The 21,790-nt window shown below is 47.9% G+C and overlaps 5 protein-coding genes and 3 non-coding genes across 10 annotated transcripts; 5 read left to right on the top strand and 3 right to left on the bottom strand.

Moving 5' to 3' along the window:
- The first annotated feature begins 512 nt into the window (after positions 1 to 512).
- ppt2b (palmitoyl-protein thioesterase 2b) lies at positions 513 to 4,213 on the top strand. The gene is made up of 8 exons (XM_028964078.1): positions 513 to 784; positions 1,423 to 1,576; positions 1,665 to 1,760; positions 2,321 to 2,428; positions 2,906 to 2,989; positions 3,093 to 3,177; positions 3,261 to 3,315; positions 3,396 to 4,213. Exons 1-8 carry the CDS (start codon positions 653 to 655, stop codon positions 3,537 to 3,539), a joined length of 858 nt encoding a protein of 285 aa, XP_028819911.1. The 5' UTR covers positions 513 to 652; the 3' UTR covers positions 3,540 to 4,213.
- trnav-cac (transfer RNA valine (anticodon CAC)) lies at positions 1,818 to 1,890 on the top strand. Its single transcript has one exon. It is a non-coding gene; the product is annotated as a tRNA-Val (tRNA).
- A 1,848-nt stretch (positions 4,214 to 6,061) lies between the features above and the next one.
- LOC114770277 (40S ribosomal protein S5) lies at positions 6,062 to 8,001 on the top strand. Its single transcript, XM_028964051.1, has 6 exons — positions 6,062 to 6,115; positions 6,570 to 6,675; positions 6,787 to 6,996; positions 7,073 to 7,201; positions 7,429 to 7,527; positions 7,896 to 8,001. The coding sequence occupies exons 2-6, from the start codon at positions 6,571 to 6,573 to the stop codon at positions 7,962 to 7,964; spliced, it is 612 nt and encodes a 203-aa protein (XP_028819884.1). The 5' UTR covers positions 6,062 to 6,115; position 6,570; the 3' UTR covers positions 7,965 to 8,001.
- On the top strand, positions 7,694 to 7,826 carry LOC114770927 (small nucleolar RNA SNORA3/SNORA45 family). Its single transcript, XR_003743511.1, has one exon. It is a non-coding gene; the product is annotated as a small nucleolar RNA SNORA3/SNORA45 family (small nucleolar RNA).
- A 62-nt stretch (positions 8,002 to 8,063) lies between the features above and the next one.
- Positions 8,064 to 12,270, bottom strand: ddah2 (DDAH family member 2, ADMA-independent). Of its 3 annotated transcripts, none has more exons than XM_028964033.1 (6): positions 12,165 to 12,270; positions 10,362 to 10,861; positions 10,089 to 10,277; positions 9,033 to 9,152; positions 8,721 to 8,864; positions 8,064 to 8,637 (listed from the first exon to the last, which is right to left on the bottom strand). In XM_028964033.1, exons 2-6 carry the CDS (start codon positions 10,650 to 10,652, stop codon positions 8,518 to 8,520), a joined length of 864 nt encoding a protein of 287 aa, XP_028819866.1. In that variant the 5' UTR covers positions 10,653 to 10,861; positions 12,165 to 12,270; the 3' UTR covers positions 8,064 to 8,517. The 3 variants fall into 3 exon arrangements, with proteins under 3 accessions (XP_028819866.1, XP_028819864.1, XP_028819865.1); XM_028964031.1 differs by lacking the exon at positions 12,165 to 12,270 and adding an exon at positions 11,720 to 11,903; XM_028964032.1 differs by lacking the exon at positions 12,165 to 12,270 and having other exon boundaries at positions 10,362 to 11,416.
- Positions 12,271 to 14,445: 2,175 nt separating this feature from the next.
- Positions 14,446 to 16,788, top strand: LOC114770267 (protein Bouncer-like). Its single transcript, XM_028964035.1, has 3 exons — positions 14,446 to 14,768; positions 15,323 to 15,445; positions 15,978 to 16,788. The coding sequence occupies exons 1-3, from the start codon at positions 14,714 to 14,716 to the stop codon at positions 16,190 to 16,192; spliced, it is 393 nt and encodes a 130-aa protein (XP_028819868.1). The 5' UTR covers positions 14,446 to 14,713; the 3' UTR covers positions 16,193 to 16,788.
- A 79-nt stretch (positions 16,789 to 16,867) lies between these two features.
- On the bottom strand, positions 16,868 to 19,820 carry clic1 (chloride intracellular channel 1). The gene is made up of 6 exons (XM_028964034.1): positions 19,666 to 19,820; positions 19,176 to 19,285; positions 18,861 to 18,986; positions 18,432 to 18,538; positions 18,034 to 18,215; positions 16,868 to 17,913 (listed from the first exon to the last, which is right to left on the bottom strand). Exons 1-6 carry the CDS (start codon positions 19,702 to 19,704, stop codon positions 17,752 to 17,754), a joined length of 726 nt encoding a protein of 241 aa, XP_028819867.1. The 5' UTR covers positions 19,705 to 19,820; the 3' UTR covers positions 16,868 to 17,751.
- A 1,665-nt stretch (positions 19,821 to 21,485) lies between these two features.
- On the bottom strand, positions 21,486 to 21,618 carry LOC114770934 (U11 spliceosomal RNA). Its single transcript, XR_003743518.1, has one exon. It is a non-coding gene; the product is annotated as a U11 spliceosomal RNA (small nuclear RNA).
- Positions 21,619 to 21,790: the final 172 nt, after the last annotated feature.

Raw genomic sequence — 21,790 nt, 5'->3', positions numbered from 1 at the left:
CTTTCTGTGTTTGAGTTTTTGTGTGATGTGTTCTGCGAAGACCTTTTATCTGGACAAGTTAAGATGTCGTTATTGTCCAATAAAATCTTAGATAAGGCCTGGTCTGTTTTAAATTATCAGAGGCAGGCCGTGGGTTTCAAATCTGTGTCACAAATTATACAGAATGCAATGCAATCTTGTTTATATAGAACATAACTATTCCAGTTTAAATATGAGTAGGGAGGATGGTGGCAAGAAAGAATATAAAATGAAGATGAAAGGTGGTAAAACAGCGATACAGTACAGAATTTAGTATACTGAGATTGGAATACATACAGTAAAAATTATAAAATATTAATATTGTAAAATACAGAGTGCAGATTATAATACATTTATAATATACAGAGTACTGATTATGATATATTTATATTGTAAAATACAGAGTGCAGATTATAATATATTGATATGTATGTATAATTATTGTTCCGTGTCCCACATTAACCGCTGCGGGTTTAACGCTTGGAAGAAACCGGAAGTGACGAGACCGCGGCGTGATCAAGACACCGGAACAAACAAAAGTGGCGACCCGCGCGCTGCGCGTTCACTGCGCCGAGAGCAGCTGCGGCTCGCGCGGCGCGTCTACACGGGTTACGCGCTCTGTTTTGTCGGTAACATGTGGCCGCGCTGCGTCCTCGGTCTGTGCCTGGTTCTGGCGGCGGCGTTCGGGTACCGACCCGTCGTCATCGTCCACGGACTGTTCGACAGCTCCACTGACTTCATCCACCTGCTCAGCTTCATCAACCAGGTCAGACCCCACCTGCAGCTGCTCTACCCCGGACCTTAGAGAGAGAGAGTGTGTGTGTGTTAGAGAGAGAGAGAGTGTGTGTTTGTTAGAGAGAGAGAGTGTGTGTGTTTGTTAGAGAGAGGGAGAGAGAGTGTGTGTTTGTTAGAGAGAGGGAGAGAGAGAGTGTGTGTTTGTTAGAGAGAGGGAGAGAGAGAGTGTGTGTTTGTTAGAGAGAGAGAGAGAGAGAGTGTGTGTTTGTTAGAGAGAGAGAGAGAGAGAGTGTGTGTTTGTTAGAGAGAGAGAGAGAGAGAGTGTGTGTTTGTTAGAGAGAGAGAGAGAGAGAGTGTGTGTTTGTTAGAGAGAGGGAGAGAGAGAGTGTGTGTTGTTAGAGAGAGAGAGAGAGAGAGTGTGTGTTTGTTAGAGAGAGAGAGAGAGAGAGTGTGTGTTTGTTAGAGAGAGGGAGAGAGAGAGAGTGTGTGTTTGTTAGAGAGAGGGAGAGAGAGAGTGTGTGTTTGTTAGAGAGAGAGAGAGAGAGAGTGTGTGTTTGTTAGAGAGAGAGAGAGAGAGAGTGTTAGAGAGAGAGGGAGAGAGAGAGTGTGTGTGTGAGAGAGAGAGAGAGAGAGAGAGAGTGTGTCATTTGTGTATTTCTTGTTCTTCAGACTCACCCTGGAACCAACGTGTCTGTGATCGACCTGTTTGATCGCAGCGCCAGTCTGCAGCCGCTGTGGAAGCAGGTGGAGGGATTCAAGGACGCCATTTACCCCATCATGCAGAATGCAGCAGACGGTCTCCACCTCATCTGCTACTCGCAAGGTTGATGCAGGTTCCGTCCGGATTTTACACAGGAACACGGCCTTCGCGTGAAAAGGAATCAAACTTCCTCCCTCTCGCTCTCTGCCAGGTGGATTGGTGTGTAGAGGAATCCTCTCCATCCTCTCAGACCACAACGTCCACTCCTTCATCTCACTGTCGTCCCCGCAGGCCGGCCAGTATGGAGGTGGGTTCTCCTTCTGCAGAGTTTATGTTGCCGTGGAGCTTCTCCCGCTACACCCAGGTTTCTGTAGTGTAGTGGTCATCACGTTCGCCTCACACGTGAACGGTCCCCAGTTCGAAACCGGGCAGGAACAAATAAAGGTTGTAGGTTCAAAAAGTTGAGGTCCCCTTGATCAAGGGGCCGTCCCCACACACTGCTCACCAAGCGTGATGGTTAAATGCAGAGGACACATCACAACGACTTTTATGTTGCTGTGGAGCTTCTCCCATGTTGCCATGTTATCTGCTATTACCAAATCGAGTAGCTGGTTTCACTGTAATGCAGTTTGGGGGGTTTTCACGGCTTAATTACTTATTATTGTGTGGAAAAGATTAGCCACATATATTTTTTTTACCATATACTTGGATCTATAAATATAACAGAAAGTAACTATCAAATGTAAAAATGTTTGTTGTTTTGGTGTGCAGACTGTTGCACAAACACACACACACACACACACACACACACATGCATAATGTCACTGCTGCTCCATCTCTCATTTCCGCAAAAATGTCCCCCTCCAGACACGGACTACCTGAAGTACCTGTTCCCACAGTTCGTCAAGTCCAAAATTTACCACGTCTGCTACACGTCTGTAGGCCAGAGGATCTCCATCTGCAACTACTGGAACGGTGAGGCCTTGTCTGGGCTTTTAAAGCTGCATATCAGAGGAGTGTCTTCAGTCCTCTGATTTATTTCTTTACTGGTAGCAATGCTGCTTTTGCTACTTGTATGTTGAAGATGCGCTTTATTGTCATTTCAGCTAAATACTGTCATTAGACGGTACATAGTGAAACAATGTTTCTCCAGAACCTGGTGCTACACGGAACCTTTGAACGATTAGGAAAAAGTTACGTACTGAGAAAGTGCACATGTGTGACATGTGTGGGCTAGATAAGGTGCAAACAGGGGACACAGGCGGTGCAAGAGTAACATTTAACTAAACCGTGTAGACAAGGACGAGACAGACGGCGCTAAATTAATAATACATTTGCGAAGTAAAATAGTCCAAATGTTGCTGTGCAAAATGGAACAGTGCATTAATATATAATAACAGAGTTCTATTGTATATAACGATTGTAATATGCTCCCTCCCTGGTTTCTTGAAGACCCCCATCACAAGGAGATGTACGTCAACAGCAGCGACTTCCTGGCCGTCTTGAACAGCGAGAGGCCGAACCCCAATGCGACGCGTAAGTCCCCACCCACGTTTTACACTCACAGTAGTGACCAGTCCCCTGGTGGGACAGAGTGGTAGTAGATCCATCACCTCACGCCGCTCTCTCCCCCCGGCAGTGTGGAAGAACAACTTCCTGCGCATCAGGAAGCTGGTGTTAATCGGCGGGCCTGATGATGGTGTGATCACACCGTGGCAGTCCAGGTGGGCGCACCTGGAAACATCTGGATCTACAAATATCTCCCATTTCCGTTTCTCACCATGTGCATATATATTCTTTTCTGCAGCCAGTTTGGGTTTTTTGATACAAACGAGACGGTTGTGGACATGAAGAACCAGGATGTGAGTAAAGTCACGTGCTCCTGTTGCTCCCGTTCGGAAGTGTCCACCCTGACCGCACGTTTTTCTCCTGTCGTCCGCAGGTGTTCCTCAGGGACACGTTCGGTCTGAAGACGCTGTACGGCCGCGGGGACCTGGTCCTGTGTTCCATGGCCGGCGTGGAGCACGTCATGTGGCACTCCAACGAGACGGTGTTCACCACCTGCATGGAGAAGTGGCTGACGTAGAAGCCGCACCGCGGAGAACATCTGATGCACACAGTCAATGCAACATTTTCTACATGTTTTTAAAGTCTAATATGAAACATATCGTCACGTAGCGAGCGTGAAACGTTCATATCCTCGCATATTACACAGTAGCTGGTGTGTGTGAGAGAAGCAGTAGAACACAGTACCTGAATAACATTGTTCCCATGGAAACAAACGTAACAGTCTTACTTTCTGACCCATGTGTGTTTTATACGAAGCTCGACGTCTCACGCTGCCGCGTAGAAACCACGCCTTACATTCAACTGCAAACCCCACGTGCGAAAGGGCCAAGGGAGAAGGATGAAGAAAAGGGAAAAGCCGTAGCAGCGTTCTGCCTTCAGGAGAAATCGGAACGGTATTACGCCAGGGATGGTTCACGTAGCACACAAAACTGGAACTATTATACATGTTCAGGGCCTTGATATAATTCCAGTGTTTGTGTGTGTGTGTGTGTTTTAATAATGCCTCCATGTTGTTTTATAGATCACTAACCATAAAAGAGCTCATTTCCTCTTTTATTTTATGGTCTGTGTTAGTTATGAAAAACGTTGTCGTTAAAATGAAAATGCAGTAGGTCTCGAAGGTGTTCCTTCAAAGTTTTTAAAGTTTTAAATCGTTTGTAAGGAGGGGGGGGGTCTGGGACTTAAAAAGTCATCCGTTCAAAATTTGATATGCTTTTAAAATACAAACTTGAAACTTTTGTGGTGTGTGTTTTTTTTTTTTTTTTTTTTTTTTTTCTTACTTTTCTACCTGTGTGTGCATTGGCATTCATTTACAAGCACGTTTTGCATTTGTGCTTTCGCCTTTTGGCAGACGTCAACGTCTGCTGTCACATTACCATTAATGAAGTAGTCAGTTCTGGTTCACTAGGACTCAACCATGGATACAATAATTTTATTCACGCTTTTGTAGGTTTTTCTTGCATATGTCAGACTATAAGAAAGTTACAAGTTAATCTAACTATTCTCTAAAGAGGAAGATTTTAAGATGCCGTTTGAAAATACTCCGTGACTGTGCTGTTCTGACCTTGAGGACGAGTTCATTCCACCACCTCACGGCAAGACAGAGAAAAGGCGCTTGAGGTGCATAATAAAAATAAAAGCTTCTAGATTTCACACCTCTGAACAGGACACATCAACAACTTCCGACCCATGTCTCTGCTCTCGTTTCTTTCTAAAGTGCTTCTAAACCTAGTAGATTCCAACCTGTCTGGCTTCAGAGCAGGTTATTCTACTGAGACTGCCCTTCTGGCTGTTTCTGAGAAGCTACATGCAATTCCAATAATTCCAATTCCAGAAACTGACTAAGGTACACACATGCATTTATATCTCACCCCTATGCTCCTTCTGTGGCCAGCTCACAGAAACCCTGATAAGCATGTTTTTCCATCCTGCTGTTTTTACTGAAGCAGAAGATTAAGCTGACCTTCCAAAATCACAAACTAATTCCTGCAAATACTAAGTCAAAACACACTGTTGTATGTACATGGAAGAAATATACAAAAATGCAATTTTCCACTACAGCTTCACAGGCAAGGATATTGCTACACCTAAATCAACCATTAATTGTTTGGAGCATCTCGAAAAATGGCTTTCTGTAGAAGAAAAGGTGAGCGCCACCATCAGTCCTGTCTCTTGCCAACAGTAAAGCATCCTGAGACCATTCATGTTTGGGGCTGCTTCTCGTCCAAGGGAGTGGGCTTTTGCCTCAGAACACAGCCGAATAAAGAATGGTACAAAAACATCCTCTGACAGCAACTTCTCTCAACCATCCAAGAACAGTTTGGTGAAGAACAAGAACCTTTCCAGCATAATGGAGTCCAGTGCCATAAGGCCAAAGTGAGAGCTAAGTAACTCAGGGAACAAATCTTTGAAATTTTGGGTTCATGGCCAGGAAACTCCCCGGACCTATAAATCGCTTAATGGCCTTGCCCTGGCGTATCTTTGTAAACTTTGAGGAGTCCAATGAAGATACCACCAGATGCATTTCCTTGTGTGCATAGGGTCAAGTGTGGGATATCAAATGTAAGGCCTGTCAAAGCCCATACTGTATGTGATTTCAGGCCATAGGAGAAATACATGTTTAAAAAAAAAAAAAGTGAAGTGATTGTCACATGTGATACACAGCAACACAGCACACAGTGAAATTTGTCCTCTGCATTTAACCCATCACCCTGAGTGAGAAGTGGGCAGCTATGACAGGCGCCTGGGGAACCGGCAACCTTCTGATTACGGGGCCGCTTCCTTAACCGCTAGGTCACCACTGCCCCAAATGTTGTGTTTGTTGTTGTTGTGTCTGCGCAGCCAGATTAAAACAGAGATACCATCATCATTGTACATCTGGCAACACCGATGTACTGTCTAACGTGTACGAAGCTGAAATTACAACAAAGCTAATTTGAAGAGTTGAAGAGGTAGTGAGAGAAAAAAAAAAACTACAACTCCCAAGAGCCCTCTGCACCGGAAGCGGTTGCGCTGGCAGGGTTATGTTCGCGAGGTGCCGCCATGCGGCCCTTTTCCGTCGCTGAGAAGTGTGGTGTGGAGCGGCTAGGACGAGTGAGTTCCGTTCTTTTACAAATTCAGTCTGCTAATCACACAGAAAGACGTCGGTTTCCACTATGATTTGTTCCGTAACACTTTCCTGAGAATAACGCGGGTCGGTATTCAAGACGGGTGTAGACGACGACGGTGAATTTTGTACAGATCGCTCTCGTTCACATGAGCTAGCTAGCATGGAGGCTAACTGGATAGCGGCGTTCCTGTAGCCTGCACTGCGTGGCCCAGCCGTTTCTCTACAAGAGACTATTCCATCGGATGTCGTCGATTGTTTTAAACATTGTCAATCGTCTTAAAGCAACCCCGTGTATGAAATAAGAGGCTATAAAACGATTCTACAAAGTCATGTAAAAACCTCAAAAATCTGATTAACATCCCCTTGTCCCAAGTTTTCATGTCTTACCATCAGCCAGCTAATTCTCCTCTGTAATGGGAACTTTACCCATGTCCGTAGGATGACCGAGTGGGAAACTGCCCCGGCTGCGGCCGAGAGCCCTGAAATTAAACTCTTTGGGAAGTGGAGCACAGATGACGTCCAGATTAACGACATCTCTCTCCAGGTACGTGTGTGTCTGCTCCGCACCCTGGTGCTTGCCCTGTCCTGCCGTCCCAGAACCACAGCCAGTCGCCCACTCAGAAACTCTCTTATTAACGTCGCAATCCCCTTGCAGGACTACGTCGCGGTGAAGGAGAAGTACGCCAAGTACCTCCCGCACTCGGGTGGGCGCTATGCCGCCAAGCGCTTCCGCAAGGCCCAGTGCCCCATCGTGGAACGCCTCACCAACTCCATGATGATGCACGGCCGCAACAACGGCAAGAAGCTGATGACCGTGCGCATCGTCAAGCACGCCTTCGAGATCATCCACCTCCTCACCGGCGAGGTACAAGCCCGTTCGGGGTCTCCGCTCGCGGCGCACATGGTCTTGAGGCGTGCCATAACAGTGTTCTCTGTTCTAGAACCCTCTCCAGGTCCTGGTGAACGCCATCATCAACAGCGGGCCACGCGAGGACTCCACCCGTATCGGCCGCGCCGGAACAGTCAGGAGGCAGGCGGTGGACGTGTCCCCCCTGCGCAGAGTCAACCAGGTACGTTCCGTACAAGGAACCTGCTTCCTGATCTGAAGTGAGATTTGGGCTACTTCTCCTGTTCACGGAGTCTTAATCCATGACCGTAGTGTTCAGTAATTCATCTCTCAAAATATGTTAACATGTTCTGCATAAATTAAAAAAAATATTTTAAAGACAGAATCCTCGGTTTAGGAGCGTTTGCTGAACGCTGGTGCGTTTTTCTAACCCAGTTCTGCCCCCTGCAGGCCATCTGGCTGCTGTGCACCGGGGCCAGAGAAGCGGCGTTCAGGAATATCAAGACCATCGCCGAGTGTCTGGCAGACGAGCTGATCAACGCGGCCAAGGTGAGAGAAGAACTGCGTAGAACTATGAAAGTCATTAAGAATCGCGGCTTGGACACGGTTGTGATGTTTTACGGTTTAATATTAGAAGGGTTTTTGTTACCTGTTTGTAGACATAAAAATGTTCAATATGTCTATAAAGGTTCATGGATACTTCTGGTCACATTAACGCGAGACTAGAGTCACATTCTGACACATCCTCATTGTCCTGGTGTGCTAGAGTCCTCGCAGATCAACCTTCTCTGCTTATTCATTGGTCGCTGCTCCATGTTGCCCGACCAATCACCAGCATAGATACACCACCAGATTGAACTCTGGGAGCTGGGGTTCTGTCATCTTTCTGCGTTTAAAACGTGCTCTTTGTTCCTCAGGGCTCGTCCAACTCCTACGCCATCAAGAAGAAGGACGAGTTGGAGAGAGTGGCCAAGTCCAATCGTTAAAATGCTTGAGGAGAAATAAAAATGGAGGAATCTCATATTTCAGTCTCTTCGTTTTTCTTTTTTTTTTTCCGCCCTCGTGTATGAATGTCAGACGAGTCGTATTCAGGATCTATTTTATTTATACATTCAATACAAAGGTGAACAGTATACAGAACCCACATTCTGATGTAAAACCTGATTATCAAGGGGACCAACTAAATCTACATAGAACAGAACATGTCCTTAAACCCAGAAAACTCTGAACTAGTACGACTAGGTTACCATGTCACCATCAACTAGATTACTAGTAATCACCATTTTCCATCCATCTTATTTCATGTGGATGAGTAGGAAGCCGTATACCGTACATTTTTTTTTTTTTTTAATAAATGCGAGTAACCTGATGCAGTACCGCCTGCGTTTTAGTGGTGCAGTTTGAGAGGTTTGAATTGAACTCTGATGATGTCTCCGTAGTAAAACACAGGAACAGCGAGTGTGCTGCACACGGAACATACTTTACTCCACAAAAACAACACAACCAGGCTGTAGAACACACTGGAACGACGGGGCGGGGTCAGAAGGCATGGGGCTTCCTGTTGATGAGGAGGCAGAAGGAGGAGAGTGCCCCCCCGAGCTTGGTGGCCTCGCTGCAGGCGGTGGGGAGGAGGGTGTAGTCGGTCAGCTTCTGGAAGGCCTGCAAAAGTGATGAGGGTTCACGTTTTCACGCAGGGAAACTACGAGACCCGTACGACCGATCAGAGGGAGAAGGGAAGTGACCTGCATGCTGTCAGGACACTCCTCCGCCGTCGGGTGAAGGAGGAAGTCCACTTTGGACGGCCCTCGGACGTAGATGCAGTTAGCCGCCGCCTCCTCGGGGACAGTGAGCACCTCGTAGTGGTGGTCCGTCAGCTGCTCCATCATCTGGAGACATGCGGCAGTAAAGAGCTCAGCAGGGCTTCGCCAGCCAACTGCAAAACACTACATTTAAACCCACTATCCCACGAGAAAACGTAGCTGCCTGGTCATCCGAGGGGGTCATGCAGCTGCAGGGGTCAGGGGCCAGCCCTCAACAACATGAACGCAACGAACCCGCAGCGTCTTCCTGGCTCCGTCAGTGTTGCTGATGATGATGGTGTCAGGACCCCCCATTGAGCAGATGTTTTTCAGACGAGTCCCTCCACACACAGGCACGGTGGACACCGCAAAGTCCTGCCGAAGAGCGGAACATTTACGGCATTTACCAGACTCCCTTATCCAGAGCGCCTTACAATCAGCACAGTCCCCCCCGGAGTAAGGTTACCAACTTTCTCAACTCCAAATGAGGGACACTTTCTTGCAGGTGCATCACTTTTTACAAAGATTTTCCAAACACATTTACGTTTCGTATGAGTTACCACTATCGCCAATACAGACCTAAAACTTACTTGGTATTGGATTGAAACTTGCCCTGCTCCATTCGACTAGCCGAGACTACAACCTTTCAGAAGCAGTTCAAAAAGTACCCACTTATTCAAAAAGTATTTCAGATTAATCTAATACTCACAAAATTATAAAAAAAAAAAACAATATTTTTTTTTTCTTCGTCTACCACTTAATTTCCGAGAATGTTCTTTTTCTGACAAGTTAGGTCTTATCAGGGCTTATAGTTTTGTAAACTCAAAATCTATAGAAACCGAACGAGAATTGCTGGTGTGTTCTTTGGATAAAAGCGTCTGCAAAATAAAGTAAAGAAAAGTAAAGAAAAAGGAACTCAGTGCAGACTTCTCGTGTAAATTCGGGACAGTTGACGACCCTACCCCGGAGACACCCTGGGGTTAAGCGTCTTGCTCAGGGACACAACGGTAGTACATGGGGTTTGAGCCTGGGATTTTGTGGTCTCACCCACTAGGTTCCTGCCACCCTACTATTCTTCAGTCTAGGCTAAAAACACTCTTTAACAATCTTTATAATGCTGAAAAGCAGAAATATGACTTCTAATTCGAAGCAAGGAAAGGCCACGCCCAAATTCCAATATTTTACCCATAAATTTACTTTCATCCCGGCATCTGGTCAAGTTCAACAGACGGTTTGAACCATGTAGGATTCTATATAAAAAAACAAAACTGTAATGTTTAATAATGTTAATATATGTTGTGAGATTCTCACCCGGAACGTGTCCGCCAGAACCTCGGCGCCGCGATGGTTGGTGTGTTTGGAGATCCCCACGAAGAACTCCCTGCCGGTGAACAGCACGTCGCTCCCCTCCAGCGTGGCGCCCCCGGTGACGCCCTCCTCCGCGCCCATCTCCACCACGGTCAGATTCAGCTCCGCCAGCACCCTCCTCGCCGCCTCCACCTCCATGCAAAGTGAGGAGAAACGTTACCGCTCGCGGGAGACGCGCGGCTCCGATCTGCAGAGATCCAGGGCCGCCGCGCTCACCTCGCTGCGCCGCTGCTGCTTCCACGGACGCGTGACGAGGGCAGTGTCCCCCTGGATCACCGCCACGTCCTCCATCCTCCAGCTCTCCGGCAGCTCGGGGTCCGCCGGGATCTCTACCAGCTGCAGGCCCACCTTCTGCCTCAGGGCCCCAGTCAGAACGCCGAACTGCCGCTGCGCCTTCGCCAACTCTGTGGCTGCGCCCTCCCCGCCGTCCGCCAGTTTCCCGAACGATTCCGGGATGCCCCTGACGACCGCATGGGTGAACCTCCCGTACGGACAGACGCCGGCCATGCCCCTGGGTGTAGACGTTTGTAGTGGTGGAGTCGGTCTGGAGATACTGGCAGACTTGGACTAACAGGCTCTTCTGGACTGAGAGGGCTGCTCTACAGGGAGTCTGGCCCTTATACAGAACATTCCGGGCGAGGTGGGGGGCCGACTTTCTCTTCTCCTGCTCTGCCCAGTCCACGGATATTCACCAGGCCTGGCTCCAGTCACTGACACTGAAACGATATATGACCCCTAGCTGGTTAGAAGGTGGACTTGTACCCGGAAGGTTGCAGGTTCAAATCCCGAACCGCCAAGGTGCCACTGAGGCCCCCACACTCTGCTCCCCAGGCGCCTGTCATGGCTGCCCACTGCTCATTTTGTTGTGTGCACTGTGTGCCGTGCATCATAATGACAATAATGACAAAGCAGACAGTTTTGAAGAAGGCCATAATCCTTCAGATTAGAGGGTGACCCCTATCAGGGGGACCTCGCGGCACATTGCCGCAACCTTCCGATTACAGGTCCGCTTCCTTACCCACTAGGCCACCACTGCCCCAACGTTAATAATAATAATAATAATAATAATAATAATAATAATATGATGATGATGCTGCTTCACAATGACACTGATGACACATACAGGACGCTCCTGGTGACTAACCAATAAGAACACAGAACAGGGATGGCTGTGCGACCCGGTTTCTAACAAATTCTGTCACACCGCAGCACGTCACAACACACACACACACACACACACACACACACACACACACACACACACCGCGCGCGCGGACTTTCCTGCTGTTCCGAGATTTTACAGGAGAACCGCCACGCTGCGTGGAAAGTTCCTCACAAGCCCAACAGCGGATCCCAGGAAAGAACCGAACAGAGCCGGGTTCTTCTCTTCTCTGCTGTCAACAAAGGAACCCGCCAACTTTCCCGTCCTCGTGTGCGCGCACTTCCCTTCCCATCCCCCATATTCCCAGATCCCGATCCCGACTTCCCCCCGCGCTTACACAAGCGAAAAGCTCACAAAGTTTCACTCCGCGTCAAAAGCCGCGAAACACAAGCAAACGACAATAAGAACCTACACGACCGCGGTCCCGCGCAGCTCCTGCTTCCGGTGCCACACCCTCCTCCAAACCGGGCCGTTATCCCGCGGGAGGCGGCGGCGCGGATTTAATATTCATGAGCGACCTGCAGCCTGATTGGTCCAGACCCGGACCGCCGTCCTCCTCCTCCTCCTTCTGTAGAGGTTCCTCACGACCAAAACTAAACCATCACTGCAATACAGAACAATCAGGGATCCGCCTGCACAAAGCGGGGCTGCGACCTGTTGATGATGATGATGAAGAGGATGAGCACAGAAGGCACCAGACAGAAGGTCAGGGGGTCACCGGCACCACTAATCCTCTCTGGTTGGAAATGTGGGTCACGCCCTGCAGCTTTTCTGGTGATTAAAATGTTGTATTTGTGTCTGTGTGTTTGTGTGTGTTTGCGTGTGTGTGTTTGTGTGAGTTTGTGTGTGTGTGTTACCTGAGTGGCGCCTCCTTGTGTCTGGAGTGCAGCGCTGCCCGCCAGGAATTGAGGTCGAGTGGAGAGTTGGGGCTGGATGGGTTGGAGGAGATTAGCATCCATCTGTTCAAAAACCAGGACAGCATGTGCCCTCGTCATCAAACGGGCCATTCAGGCCCACAAAGCCATGGGAACAATAGGTTCAGAGACACACAACTACACACAACCATCTGAATGTGTATGTGTGTGTGTGTGTATCTGAATATTTGTTGTCTGTGCCAGTGCACAGTGCATCTAGAAAGTATTCACATCGTATCCCTTTTTCCACATTTCCACATGTTACAGCCTTTTCCCAAAATAGATTAAATTATTTTTTCCCATCAGGATTTTTTTCCCAACACCCCATAATGACAACGTGAAAAAAGTTTACCTGAGGTTTTGACAAATTTATTAAAAGATGTACATAAGAACATAGGAATTGAAATGTTTGACAATCATCCTTGAAATGTTTCTGCAGCTTAATTATACATAATAATAATAATAATAAAGTGAAGTGATTGTCACATGTGATACAAAGCAGCACAGCACACAGTGAAATTTGTCCTCTGCATTTAACCCATCACCCTGAGTGAGCAGTGGGCAGCCATGACAGGCACTTGGGGAGCAGTGTGTGGGGACGGTGCTTTGCTCAGTAGCACCTTGGGATTCGAACCGGCAACCTTCTGATTACGGGGCCGCTTCCTTAACCGCTAGGCCACCACTACCCCAATAGGCCACCACTGCCCCAATAGTTGGACTCCAATAATTGGAGTCCATGCTTTAGAAAAACAGTTGATTGTACCTGTTTTTGAAAGTCTATATAAGGTCCCATGGTTGACAGATCATGTCAGAGCACAAACCAAGCATGAAGTCAAAGGATTTGTCTGTAGACCTCCGAGACAATATTGTCTCCAGCCACAAATCTGCTGACGTGCTCATTTTCCCAGTGAGCACAGTGGCCTCCATCATCGCAAGTGGAAGAAGTTCGAAACCACCAGGACTCTTGCTAGAGCTGACCGGCCACCTAAACAGAGAGATCAGGGGAGAAGGGCCTTAGTCAGGGAGGTGACCAAGAACCTGATGGTCACTCTGTAGGAGCTCCAGAGTCCCTCTGTGCACAGAGGAGAACCTTCTAGAAGGACTCCCATCTCTGAAGCAATACATCAATCAGGCCTGTATGGTAGAGTGGCCAGACAGAAGCCACTCCTTAGTAAAAGGCATATGGTCGTGTTCCCCACAACACCTCAGACCATTAGAAGCAACAAATTCTCTTGTCTTTGGGGTGAATGGCAGGCGTCACATTTGGAGAAAACCAGGCACCGCTCATCATCAGGCCAATACCATCCATACAGTGAAGCATGGTGGAGGCCGCCTCATGCGGCGGGGATGTTTTTCAGCTGGGAACTGGGAGACTAGTCAGGATAAAGGGAAAGATGACAGCAATGTTCAGAGACATCCAGGGTTAAAAAAAACATTAAAATGGCTGTGCACCAGCGCTTCCCATCCAACCTGTTGGAGCTTGAAAGATGCTGCAAAGAGGAATGGGCCAAACTGGCCAAGGGTCGGTGTGCCAAGGTCGTGGCATCGTACAGACTTGAGGCTGTAATCGCTGCCAAAGGTGCATGGACAAAGTATTTGGCAAAGGCTGTGAATTCTTACGTACGTGTGATTTCTCAGTTTTCTTATTTTTAATAAATTTGCCAAAACCTCAAGTAAACTTTTTTTTTTCACTTTGTCATCAAGGGTTCTTGTGTGTAGAATTCTGATTAAGAAAATGAATTTAATCAATTTTGGAATAAGGCGGCAACATAATGCTGGGAACACTTTCCGGAAGCACTGTATGTGTGTGTGTGTTCATCTGAATGTATTTCTCTGTATGTGTGTGTGTGTGTTTCTGTGTGTTTGTGTGTGTGCATGAGAGTATGCGTGAGTATGTGTGTGTTTTTAGTCTCAAGACTCGTGTCTCCTGACTAACCTTCTTCCCAGCCTCATGTATGCAATTATGTCGCAATGTTGTTATGTTCTCTTTCACACACACACACACACACACACACACACACACACACACACACAAAAACTGTACACACTGCCACCACAGAACCATTAAACCATTATTCTGTTTTGTTTTATTCAGTGATATCACCATGCCGTTTATTACAAAATAATCCCAATGACCCTTGACCCTGGACCCATCACCCCACCCCTTCACCCTGCATAAAAGTTCCAGTCCCCACAAAAAGTTAGGAGAGTCGGTGTGGCGAATGGTGTAAGAATTTGATTAGCGAGCGAGGGCGAGAACAGAGAGGCCTCTGTCAGTGCAGGAATGGCGACCGAGACGAGTGTGTGAGTGTGTGTGTGTGTGTTGGTGCATAAAAACATTGAGGAACGGTTCTTTATGCTGCAGCGACAGCACACTGCGCAGCAGAGATGAGCAAATTCACCACCGCCATGAAATGAGATAGAAAGAAGACCTCCTGCGGAGAAGAGAAGCGGCTTTTTGTCTATTTTGGGGACATCGGAGAACTTCAGAGATGTTTCAGCAGTCGCCTCTCCTCCACGTCCTGCTGTGCTGCCTTCCTCTCGCAGGTAACAGGAACCATGTGAGATCCTCACTGGAGGATCTCCACATTGCATTTCTAACATCTTAACCAGCTCAGGTTCCAAAGCGTCCTGTCTAATGCAATTTAGCTCCATCGCTAAAGAAATGTCTTCATCTAACACATTTGTCACATAAACTCCATCTTCTGAACCATTTGGTGTTTAGTACCTGCACAGAACGTCTGATCTAGAAACAGTCCAGAACAGTTTAATTTATTCCCGGAACAAAACCAGTCCGTTGGACCTTAATTAGCCGCCATCGTTAAGTTGAACTGATTAACATTTATGACCCCGCAGAGGGACATTTACGAGGAGACAGTGGGCATCTGCTGCGGTTTGGTCCAGTCACCATGTCAAATATTACATTTGTCCATAACAAAGATGGCGGTTGTGAAAATGTCCTGTTCCTTCCTCCACGGACAGCGGGGACGTGAACCTGGGGCTGGATCCTGTGTGGAGATGAGAACATTTTTATTTAAAGCGTTGCAGTGGGAAGATCTGCAGCTTGTAAGGCACTAACATCTGTCTCCACATGTCTCCAGCGGTGACCCTGCGCTGCTACACCTGCGTCTTTCCCGCCATCTCTCCCATTGAGTGCATGCCGTTCCCGCAGGAGTGTCCCGCCGGCCAGCGCTGCCTCTCCAGCACCGCCGTGGCCGTCAAAGGTGAGGCCTGTCCACCACCCACACATGTCCTCAGTGCGTCACATGATCTCCAAGCATGCCGGCTGAATGAGGCTGAACGCCTGCTGCGGAGGACCTGGTGCAGCCGGCCACCGACAGTGACGCTGTGGTCCCCAGCTGGCAAGATGTCCACCACAGACATGTCAGCTGCTGTCCAGAAGCAGGAGTAGCTGGTCCTGCGTTTGTGACGTCCAGGGGTATCAGGAGTGTATAGAATGGAGGGAAATGGAAGAGGCTCCTCCCCTTTTCAAACTTTGTTCATCTTCTGGTTGTCAGAAATTATTACACACCTCAAAACAGGGATGTAGTGGCCTAGTGGGTAACACACACGCCTATGAACCAGAAGACCCAGTTTCAAATACCACTTACTACCATTGTGTCCCTGAGCAAGACACTTAACCCTGAGTTGCTCCGGGGGGGGACTTTAAGACAGGACTGGGTGGGAAGACAGATGATGGGGGTAAGAGGAAAGAAGGTGCAGTAAAGTGATGTGCATGATGGGATGTCTGTGCAGGGGCCATTCGCCTGGTCGTGTATGAGAAGGGCTGCGCCGTGGAGACGCACTGCGGCCTGACCGGACAGAAGGCGGCGGCCGGCCTCAGCTTCAACTACACCAACAACTGCTGCGACACCGACCTCTGCAACCACGCCCCGCGTGGCTCCGCCCCCTGCGGGGCAGGGCTGGTGCTGAGTCTCCTCCCCCTCCTCCTGATGGGGGCGCTGCGGTGATTTCTACTCGCATTCACACATAACTAATACACACAAAACATGGATTACTGTATGGTGCTGTTAGTCAACTATAAAAAGTTCAGTGTGTGTGTAAGTTTGTAGAATGAGCTTTTGATGGGGGAGTGAAGCATGTAATGATCCTGGATTCAAGCTGCACCCACAGATACCTGAACTGGTCAGACCGGGTCTGGAACCGGAGTCCATGGTGCAGCTGCGGAAACAACTGTTTTTCTTTAATGATCTGGTTAAATCTGAGCATAAATGCCATATTGTTGCCAAATTTGTTCCTTTGTACGGATGGAACTGAGACGACTTCACGTGACTGAAGAACAATGAACCTTCCATATTCTGCACCTCTAATTCCACTCTAATGCCTGGTTTATCCTCCATTGAAGATTATAAAAAAAGACTTACTCTATATTTAATCACGTTTTCGTTTTTGTCTTCTTGCCGTTATTGTCCTGTTTAATTACCCTAAATTTTTTTCTTGTCATCAAGACTTTCATGTTATTTTACATACAAATTAATGCACTAATATTCCATTCATGTATGCAATGCACCTGTATATTACCCTAAATAAAGTGACTTGATTCAGAGACATGCCCTCCTGCTGGTCACAAATGTCACTGTTCCTCACATAAAACAGTGGACAACAAAACACAAGAACCATCAAAGGAGTCTTTCATTTTTTTTTATTCCTTCAAAACGGATCTATAAAAGCTACCGAACACACGTTTTTATTCGGACTTACGGATTGGAATCTTTTTTTGTAAAAAACCAGGGGATATAAAATACCCGCTAAAACAGATACAGAATGTAAAAAAAGAACATTGAAATAAAATCTGAACAGAGGCAGTTTTATTATGTTGAACGTGGAAAGGAGACGATCAGCCTTTAAGTGCAAATAATCGTGGCGGGACAGTGACTGTAGGGGGGGTAAAATCGCAGTGGTGTGGTGGCCCGCCCTGGCCCGCCCTGGCCCGCCCCGCAGATGGGCAGGGTAATTAAACTGCGCTCAGGTCTACAGCTGCACGTTCCAGTGCGGAAGGAAGCCACGTTCTGCTGTAAGCATTTCCTGTGGGTAACGGCTGAACGCGGCGCCCAGAGGACCGGCAGCCGTCGAGGTGGAGAACCTGCAGTCTAGAACGCAAAGGGCCGCAAACAGCGAGTGGAAACAGTGCAGAGGTGCAAAACACCATCCACAACCACAGAGATGGGAATATGATCCAAAACGGGAATATTTGGAGGTGAAATCAACTTTAAACTTAACACTTTTAAACTAAACACCTTACGATCATAACATCACCAATTCATCTGCAATAACTTTCAACTTTTCTTCAAAATATTCATTTTGGTGTTAAAATGAATAAAAAGACGAAAGAAATGAATGACGCTGATGATTGGTTGGGGAAGGGGAGAGGGGGCGGGGTTTCCCACCCAGTGAAATGTTGTCAGCCTTCAGTCTTTACAGCACAGAGCACTACAGATTCCAAGCCTAAGCCACGGTGTGTGTGTGTGTGTGTGTGTGTGTGTGTGTGTGTCTCACTCCACCCCTCGTCCTACTTCAGGGCCTTGGCCACGGAGGAGTAGGCGGCGTGGATCTCCGAGTCGTTGGGGCAGGTGGAGGCGAACTCCTCGCGGCCGTAGGCTGCGTCCAGGTAGCGCCACAGGTTGGTGAGGGTGCGGGGGATGGAGAAGCCGCGGTACTGCAGACACACCACCTGCAGGGGTACACACTAGTCAGCATGCCCCGCCCATATCCACACGGAAATATTCTAATACAATAATCATGATAATAATTAATGAAAATAAAGAAATAAGGCAGGAGACGTGTTCAGCACCTTCACGATGTTGAGTTTGGGAAGCAGGTTGCAGTCGGCCAGCGTGAGCTCTTGACCGTCCAGGAAGGGGCGGGAGGAGGACGTGACCTCGTCCTCGCTGTTCTCATCAATCTCGTCAGGAAGTGCCGAGCCAAGGTAGTCGTCCAGCTTCTTCAGCGCCTTCAGAAGCCCCTTCTCCAGATCTGAAACAGAGAAATGAAGTTTACTGTTTTACTGAGACTGTCCCTTTAAGACGAACGTGGGCTTCATATCAAGCTGCTTTCTGCCTTTTCAGGAACTAAGTAACGGTCCAAAACAGAAGCTGAGGCTTCAGAGGAAACGCCTCAGCAGAAAATCTGCTATTCAGAAACCTGTTCCTCCACTTTAGCCACGGAGCTTCGACAGGTTTTGTTACTCACTGTCATTGAGCTGGGGATTGGAGTTTTTGATGTAGGCCGAGAACTTGGAAAAGACGTCCAGACCCGCTGTGTTGGACTCCGGGTTCTTAGCGGCTAGCCGGGGGTACCTGGGGTAAGAAAGAAATGAGAAAAACATAGATGGAAGGAAGGACGGATGGATGGGAGGATGGATAAAGAAAGTCATCGTGAAACACTGCACCACAGCACATGGTGCACACAACAAAATGTCCCATCTGCATTGTGGGCAGCCATGACAGGCATCCGGGAAGCAGTGTGTGGGGACGGTACCTTGATCCAGGGGCTCAGGATTCAAACCCACAACCTTCCGATTACTGGTCCACTTCCTTACTGCTAGGGTATCACTGGATGGATGGATGTATAGCTAGGTGGATGGGTGAGTGGGTGGATAGATGGATGGGAGGACATTACTTTGGAGGGCAGAGCTTCTCCTCCAGAAACTCTTCAATCTTGTTTGTGTCCGTTTTCACCTCTGTCCCGTAAAGTAAGAACGGCGGCTGAGCACCGGGTGCCAGATCCTTCAGGATGTCAGGTTTTCTGCACAGACAGAAGAGGAATGAACAGCCAATCAGAGAACGTCATCACTGCCCTGCTACAGTTCTGATTGGTCCAAATCATCAGACGTCAGATCCATAATCCAGATTCTGGCCCACATGGAGGCTTCATCACAGAAGGTCCATCTCCACCCAGTGGAGACATTCTACTCCTGGAATTACAGACGCTGACCTCTTCATGTCCACCGTGGTGACGTTGAAGGTGACCCCCTTCAGCCAAAGCACCATGAAGAGGCGCTGGGAGAAGGGACAGTTCCCGATGCTCTGGCCATCGCTGCCGGCCTGCAACAACACAATGGTGATAATAATTATTACTCAACACAACTGCACTGACCTCTGACCCCCATCAGCCCTAGGGGTTAACATCACATGAATAAAATCATTAAAAAAACTTTTTTTTTTTTTTACTTTTTTTTAAAAGAAAAGATCAAGTCGGAAATGGCATTTCATCCCCCGGCCCGAAACAACGACCCTGGACCCAAAAGTCCAGTTTTGCGTTTTTATTTCAGTTTCCTGAATCCAACGCGTCTGTCATTTCTACACAGAAGTTCAGCTGAAAGCCGGAAGTCCGGAAACTGAACGGAGCTTTTCCCCGCGCGCTCCCACGCCCGCTTCTCCTCGCCACGTCTCGCCGTTAACGGTGTTCAGAAGCGACGCTTCACCTTGACGAAGAGCTCGACCTGCTGCTGCTCGCCGCTCATCGTTCCTGCTGCAGCCCGGAAAGCTGGGCGCGGCGCCGTGCGCGCTTCCGGGAGGCGCGGTGACGCGCTTCTCCGCCGTCACCGGGCAACCATCTCCTCGCGCGCGCGCGCGCGCCCCACGCGAGCCATCGTTAACGTTATCGTTTTTTAATGTTAATATTCCGATTCTGACTGTGCAGCAGCGCCCCCACTCGGCCACCTTGAGCGCTAATGAATTAATTTCCTTTCTTTTTAAAAACGGGCGTGGTTGCTGTGGAAGTGGGCTGCACGTCATTCTGTCCTGCGTCTTTATATCAGAGAGTAGCCAAGTGGACCAGAAGAGCACAAAGACAGCGACTCAAACCCCACAAGACAATTAGCCCAGGCGGACTGGAACCACGGAGTGACGCGTTTCCTGCTCCCCCAACTGGCCCAGAAGTAGCCAAGACCTCTTCCTCTTCCTCCTCTTCCTCCTCTTCCGCTCAAAACGCGTCTCTGTGTCCCGCAGCCCCCGCTTTCATTTTGATGTTTGTAGTTATTAACACTGTATGCGTGTCAGGTTTCATTATGCATGTATAATTACTCGAAATAGGTAAATATGTTACGATTTGGAAATAGTTGTTCTGTTTGTAAAAGATCTTGCTTTTGTGACCCGTGAGCGCTGCTCAGCGACGGAGATGCTTCATTGCGTGTAGTTTTAAGGCGGGTTTACTGACTTGCTGGACTCCCTTCCTTCCCTAAAATCCCAGAGCGCCCAGTGAACGCTCCTGTTTGACCGGAGGAACTTCGTCTCTGTTTTTCATTATCAGAATAAAAGCTCCCGACGGAATAAGATTACACAGCGCAGACCTACACCGGCTACATAACTATTATTTAAAGATATTGTATAGATGAAAAACAATGACTTGATATTTTTTTCAATTTGAGATGGGTTTTGTAATTTACATTTTAATTCCATGTTGCTTATAACAAGTATATAAATGAAATACATTTTACACATAACAACAGTACAACGAAATTAAGGTCCTTTCCACCAGCCCCGAGTGCAACATGCCATAATCAAAAACAGAAGATTAAAGGGTAGTAACATCAAAAGAAGATACCCATAACGCAAAATAAATTCTGAATAAATACAGATCTGTACATGAGTTAAGTAAACTAAGTAAAAAACAGAAAAGAACCGAATCTTTCTAGTGAACCGGGCTATTAATACTGGCTCTCAGCTAGGAGCCGAAGTTCCCAACATCAGTGCTCGTTCATTCAACGTTAAGAAGCGCTGATACAAAAAAACTACATATCCCATAATGTAGTGCGCACTTTGCCGACAAACCGAGCGCTTTGATGACTTTGTGGAAACTGCTCTTGTACTGATTCATTTGCCGTTCGGCAAGGCAACTGATGCACTGCATTATGGGATCTGTAGTTTGTGTATTATCAGCGCGTCATCAAACCGTCGCCGGATCAAAATAATAAATATATTTGTAGTGATCTTACGCAACCTGGTTTGATACTCCTGCTCCAGAGAGTAACTTACATTTACATTTACAGCATTTATCAGACGCCCGTATCCAGAGCCACTTACAATCAGTAGTTACAGGGACAGTCCCCCCTGGAGAAACTTAGGGTTAAGTGTCTTGCTCAGGAACACAATGGTAACAAGCGAGATTTGAACTTGATTCTTCTGGTTCGTAGGCGAGAGCGTTACCCAGTGCGCCCCTGATCTCATTGCCTATGCCGGGCGATTTTACGCATCACAGATAGAACAGATAGAACAGATTGGTTTTATATTAAACATGCAAGTTTGGGGCGCCAAGACTCGCGGTCATCAGCAGCCCCGTGCAACAAAAATTGTGCATCCGAAATCTCTTGATCGCGATTCCGCAGCGCGGACGGTGACCCGCCCTCCCCGTGCCACTCACGGCAGATGCCCTTTTTAACCAGACCGCGGCGGAACCGGGGACTCGGCGGGACCGGCAGGTCTTCGCCCGGACGGTGGGTTCGGTGGCAAACACCCACTTCAGAGCGCGTTTACTCAGATAACCCAGAAAACCAAGGAAAAAAAAATCTAAAAACCACGAAAGATTAAGTAACGTTTAAAACAAGCCAA

This window comes from Denticeps clupeoides, chromosome 20 (genome assembly GCF_900700375.1).
Source record: "Denticeps clupeoides chromosome 20, fDenClu1.1, whole genome shotgun sequence".
Classification (NCBI taxonomy): Eukaryota; Metazoa; Chordata; class Actinopteri; order Clupeiformes; family Denticipitidae; genus Denticeps; species Denticeps clupeoides.
This window is presented reverse-complemented; position numbering and strand designations above follow the sequence as displayed.

What these genes read in the sequence shown, in the direction of transcription:
- ppt2b (XM_028964078.1), top strand. Translation starts at nt 653, where the DNA reads ATGTGGCCGCGCTGCGTCCTCGGTCTGTGCCTGGTTCTGGCGGCGGCG. An exon ending in TGCTCAGCTTCATCAACCAG is followed by an intron (nt 785 to 1,422) that starts GTCAGACCCCAC and finishes CTTGTTCTTCAG; the next exon opens with ACTCACCCTGGAACCAACGT. An exon ending in TGGACATGAAGAACCAGGAT is followed by an intron (nt 3,316 to 3,395) that starts GTGAGTAAAGTC and finishes TGTCGTCCGCAG; the next exon opens with GTGTTCCTCAGGGACACGTT.
- LOC114770277 (XM_028964051.1), top strand. Translation starts at nt 6,571, where the DNA reads ATGACCGAGTGGGAAACTGCCCCGGCTGCGGCCGAGAGCCCTGAAATT. An exon ending in TTAACGACATCTCTCTCCAG is followed by an intron (nt 6,676 to 6,786) that starts GTACGTGTGTGT and finishes ATCCCCTTGCAG; the next exon opens with GACTACGTCGCGGTGAAGGA. An exon ending in AGCTGATCAACGCGGCCAAG is followed by an intron (nt 7,528 to 7,895) that starts GTGAGAGAAGAA and finishes TTTGTTCCTCAG; the next exon opens with GGCTCGTCCAACTCCTACGC.
- ddah2 (XM_028964033.1), bottom strand. Translation starts at nt 10,652, where the DNA reads ATGGCCGGCGTCTGTCCGTACGGGAGGTTCACCCATGCGGTCGTCAGG. An exon ending in GAGCCAGGAAGACGCTGCGG is followed by an intron (nt 8,865 to 9,032) that starts GTTCGTTGCGTT and finishes GCATGTCTCCAG; the next exon opens with ATGATGGAGCAGCTGACGGA. An exon ending in AGTGTCCTGACAGCATGCAG is followed by an intron (nt 8,638 to 8,720) that starts GTCACTTCCCTT and finishes TCACTTTTGCAG; the next exon opens with GCCTTCCAGAAGCTGACCGA.
- LOC114770267 (XM_028964035.1), top strand. Translation starts at nt 14,714, where the DNA reads ATGTTTCAGCAGTCGCCTCTCCTCCACGTCCTGCTGTGCTGCCTTCCT. An exon ending in GTGCTGCCTTCCTCTCGCAG is followed by an intron (nt 14,769 to 15,322) that starts GTAACAGGAACC and finishes ACATGTCTCCAG; the next exon opens with CGGTGACCCTGCGCTGCTAC. An exon ending in CACCGCCGTGGCCGTCAAAG is followed by an intron (nt 15,446 to 15,977) that starts GTGAGGCCTGTC and finishes ATGTCTGTGCAG; the next exon opens with GGGCCATTCGCCTGGTCGTG.
- clic1 (XM_028964034.1), bottom strand. Translation starts at nt 19,704, where the DNA reads ATGAGCGGCGAGCAGCAGCAGGTCGAGCTCTTCGTCAAG. An exon ending in ACCACGGTGGACATGAAGAG is followed by an intron (nt 18,987 to 19,175) that starts GTCAGCGTCTGT and finishes CTGTCTGTGCAG; the next exon opens with AAAACCTGACATCCTGAAGG. An exon ending in CCAAACTCAACATCGTGAAG is followed by an intron (nt 17,914 to 18,033) that starts GTGCTGAACACG and finishes GTACCCCTGCAG; the next exon opens with GTGGTGTGTCTGCAGTACCG.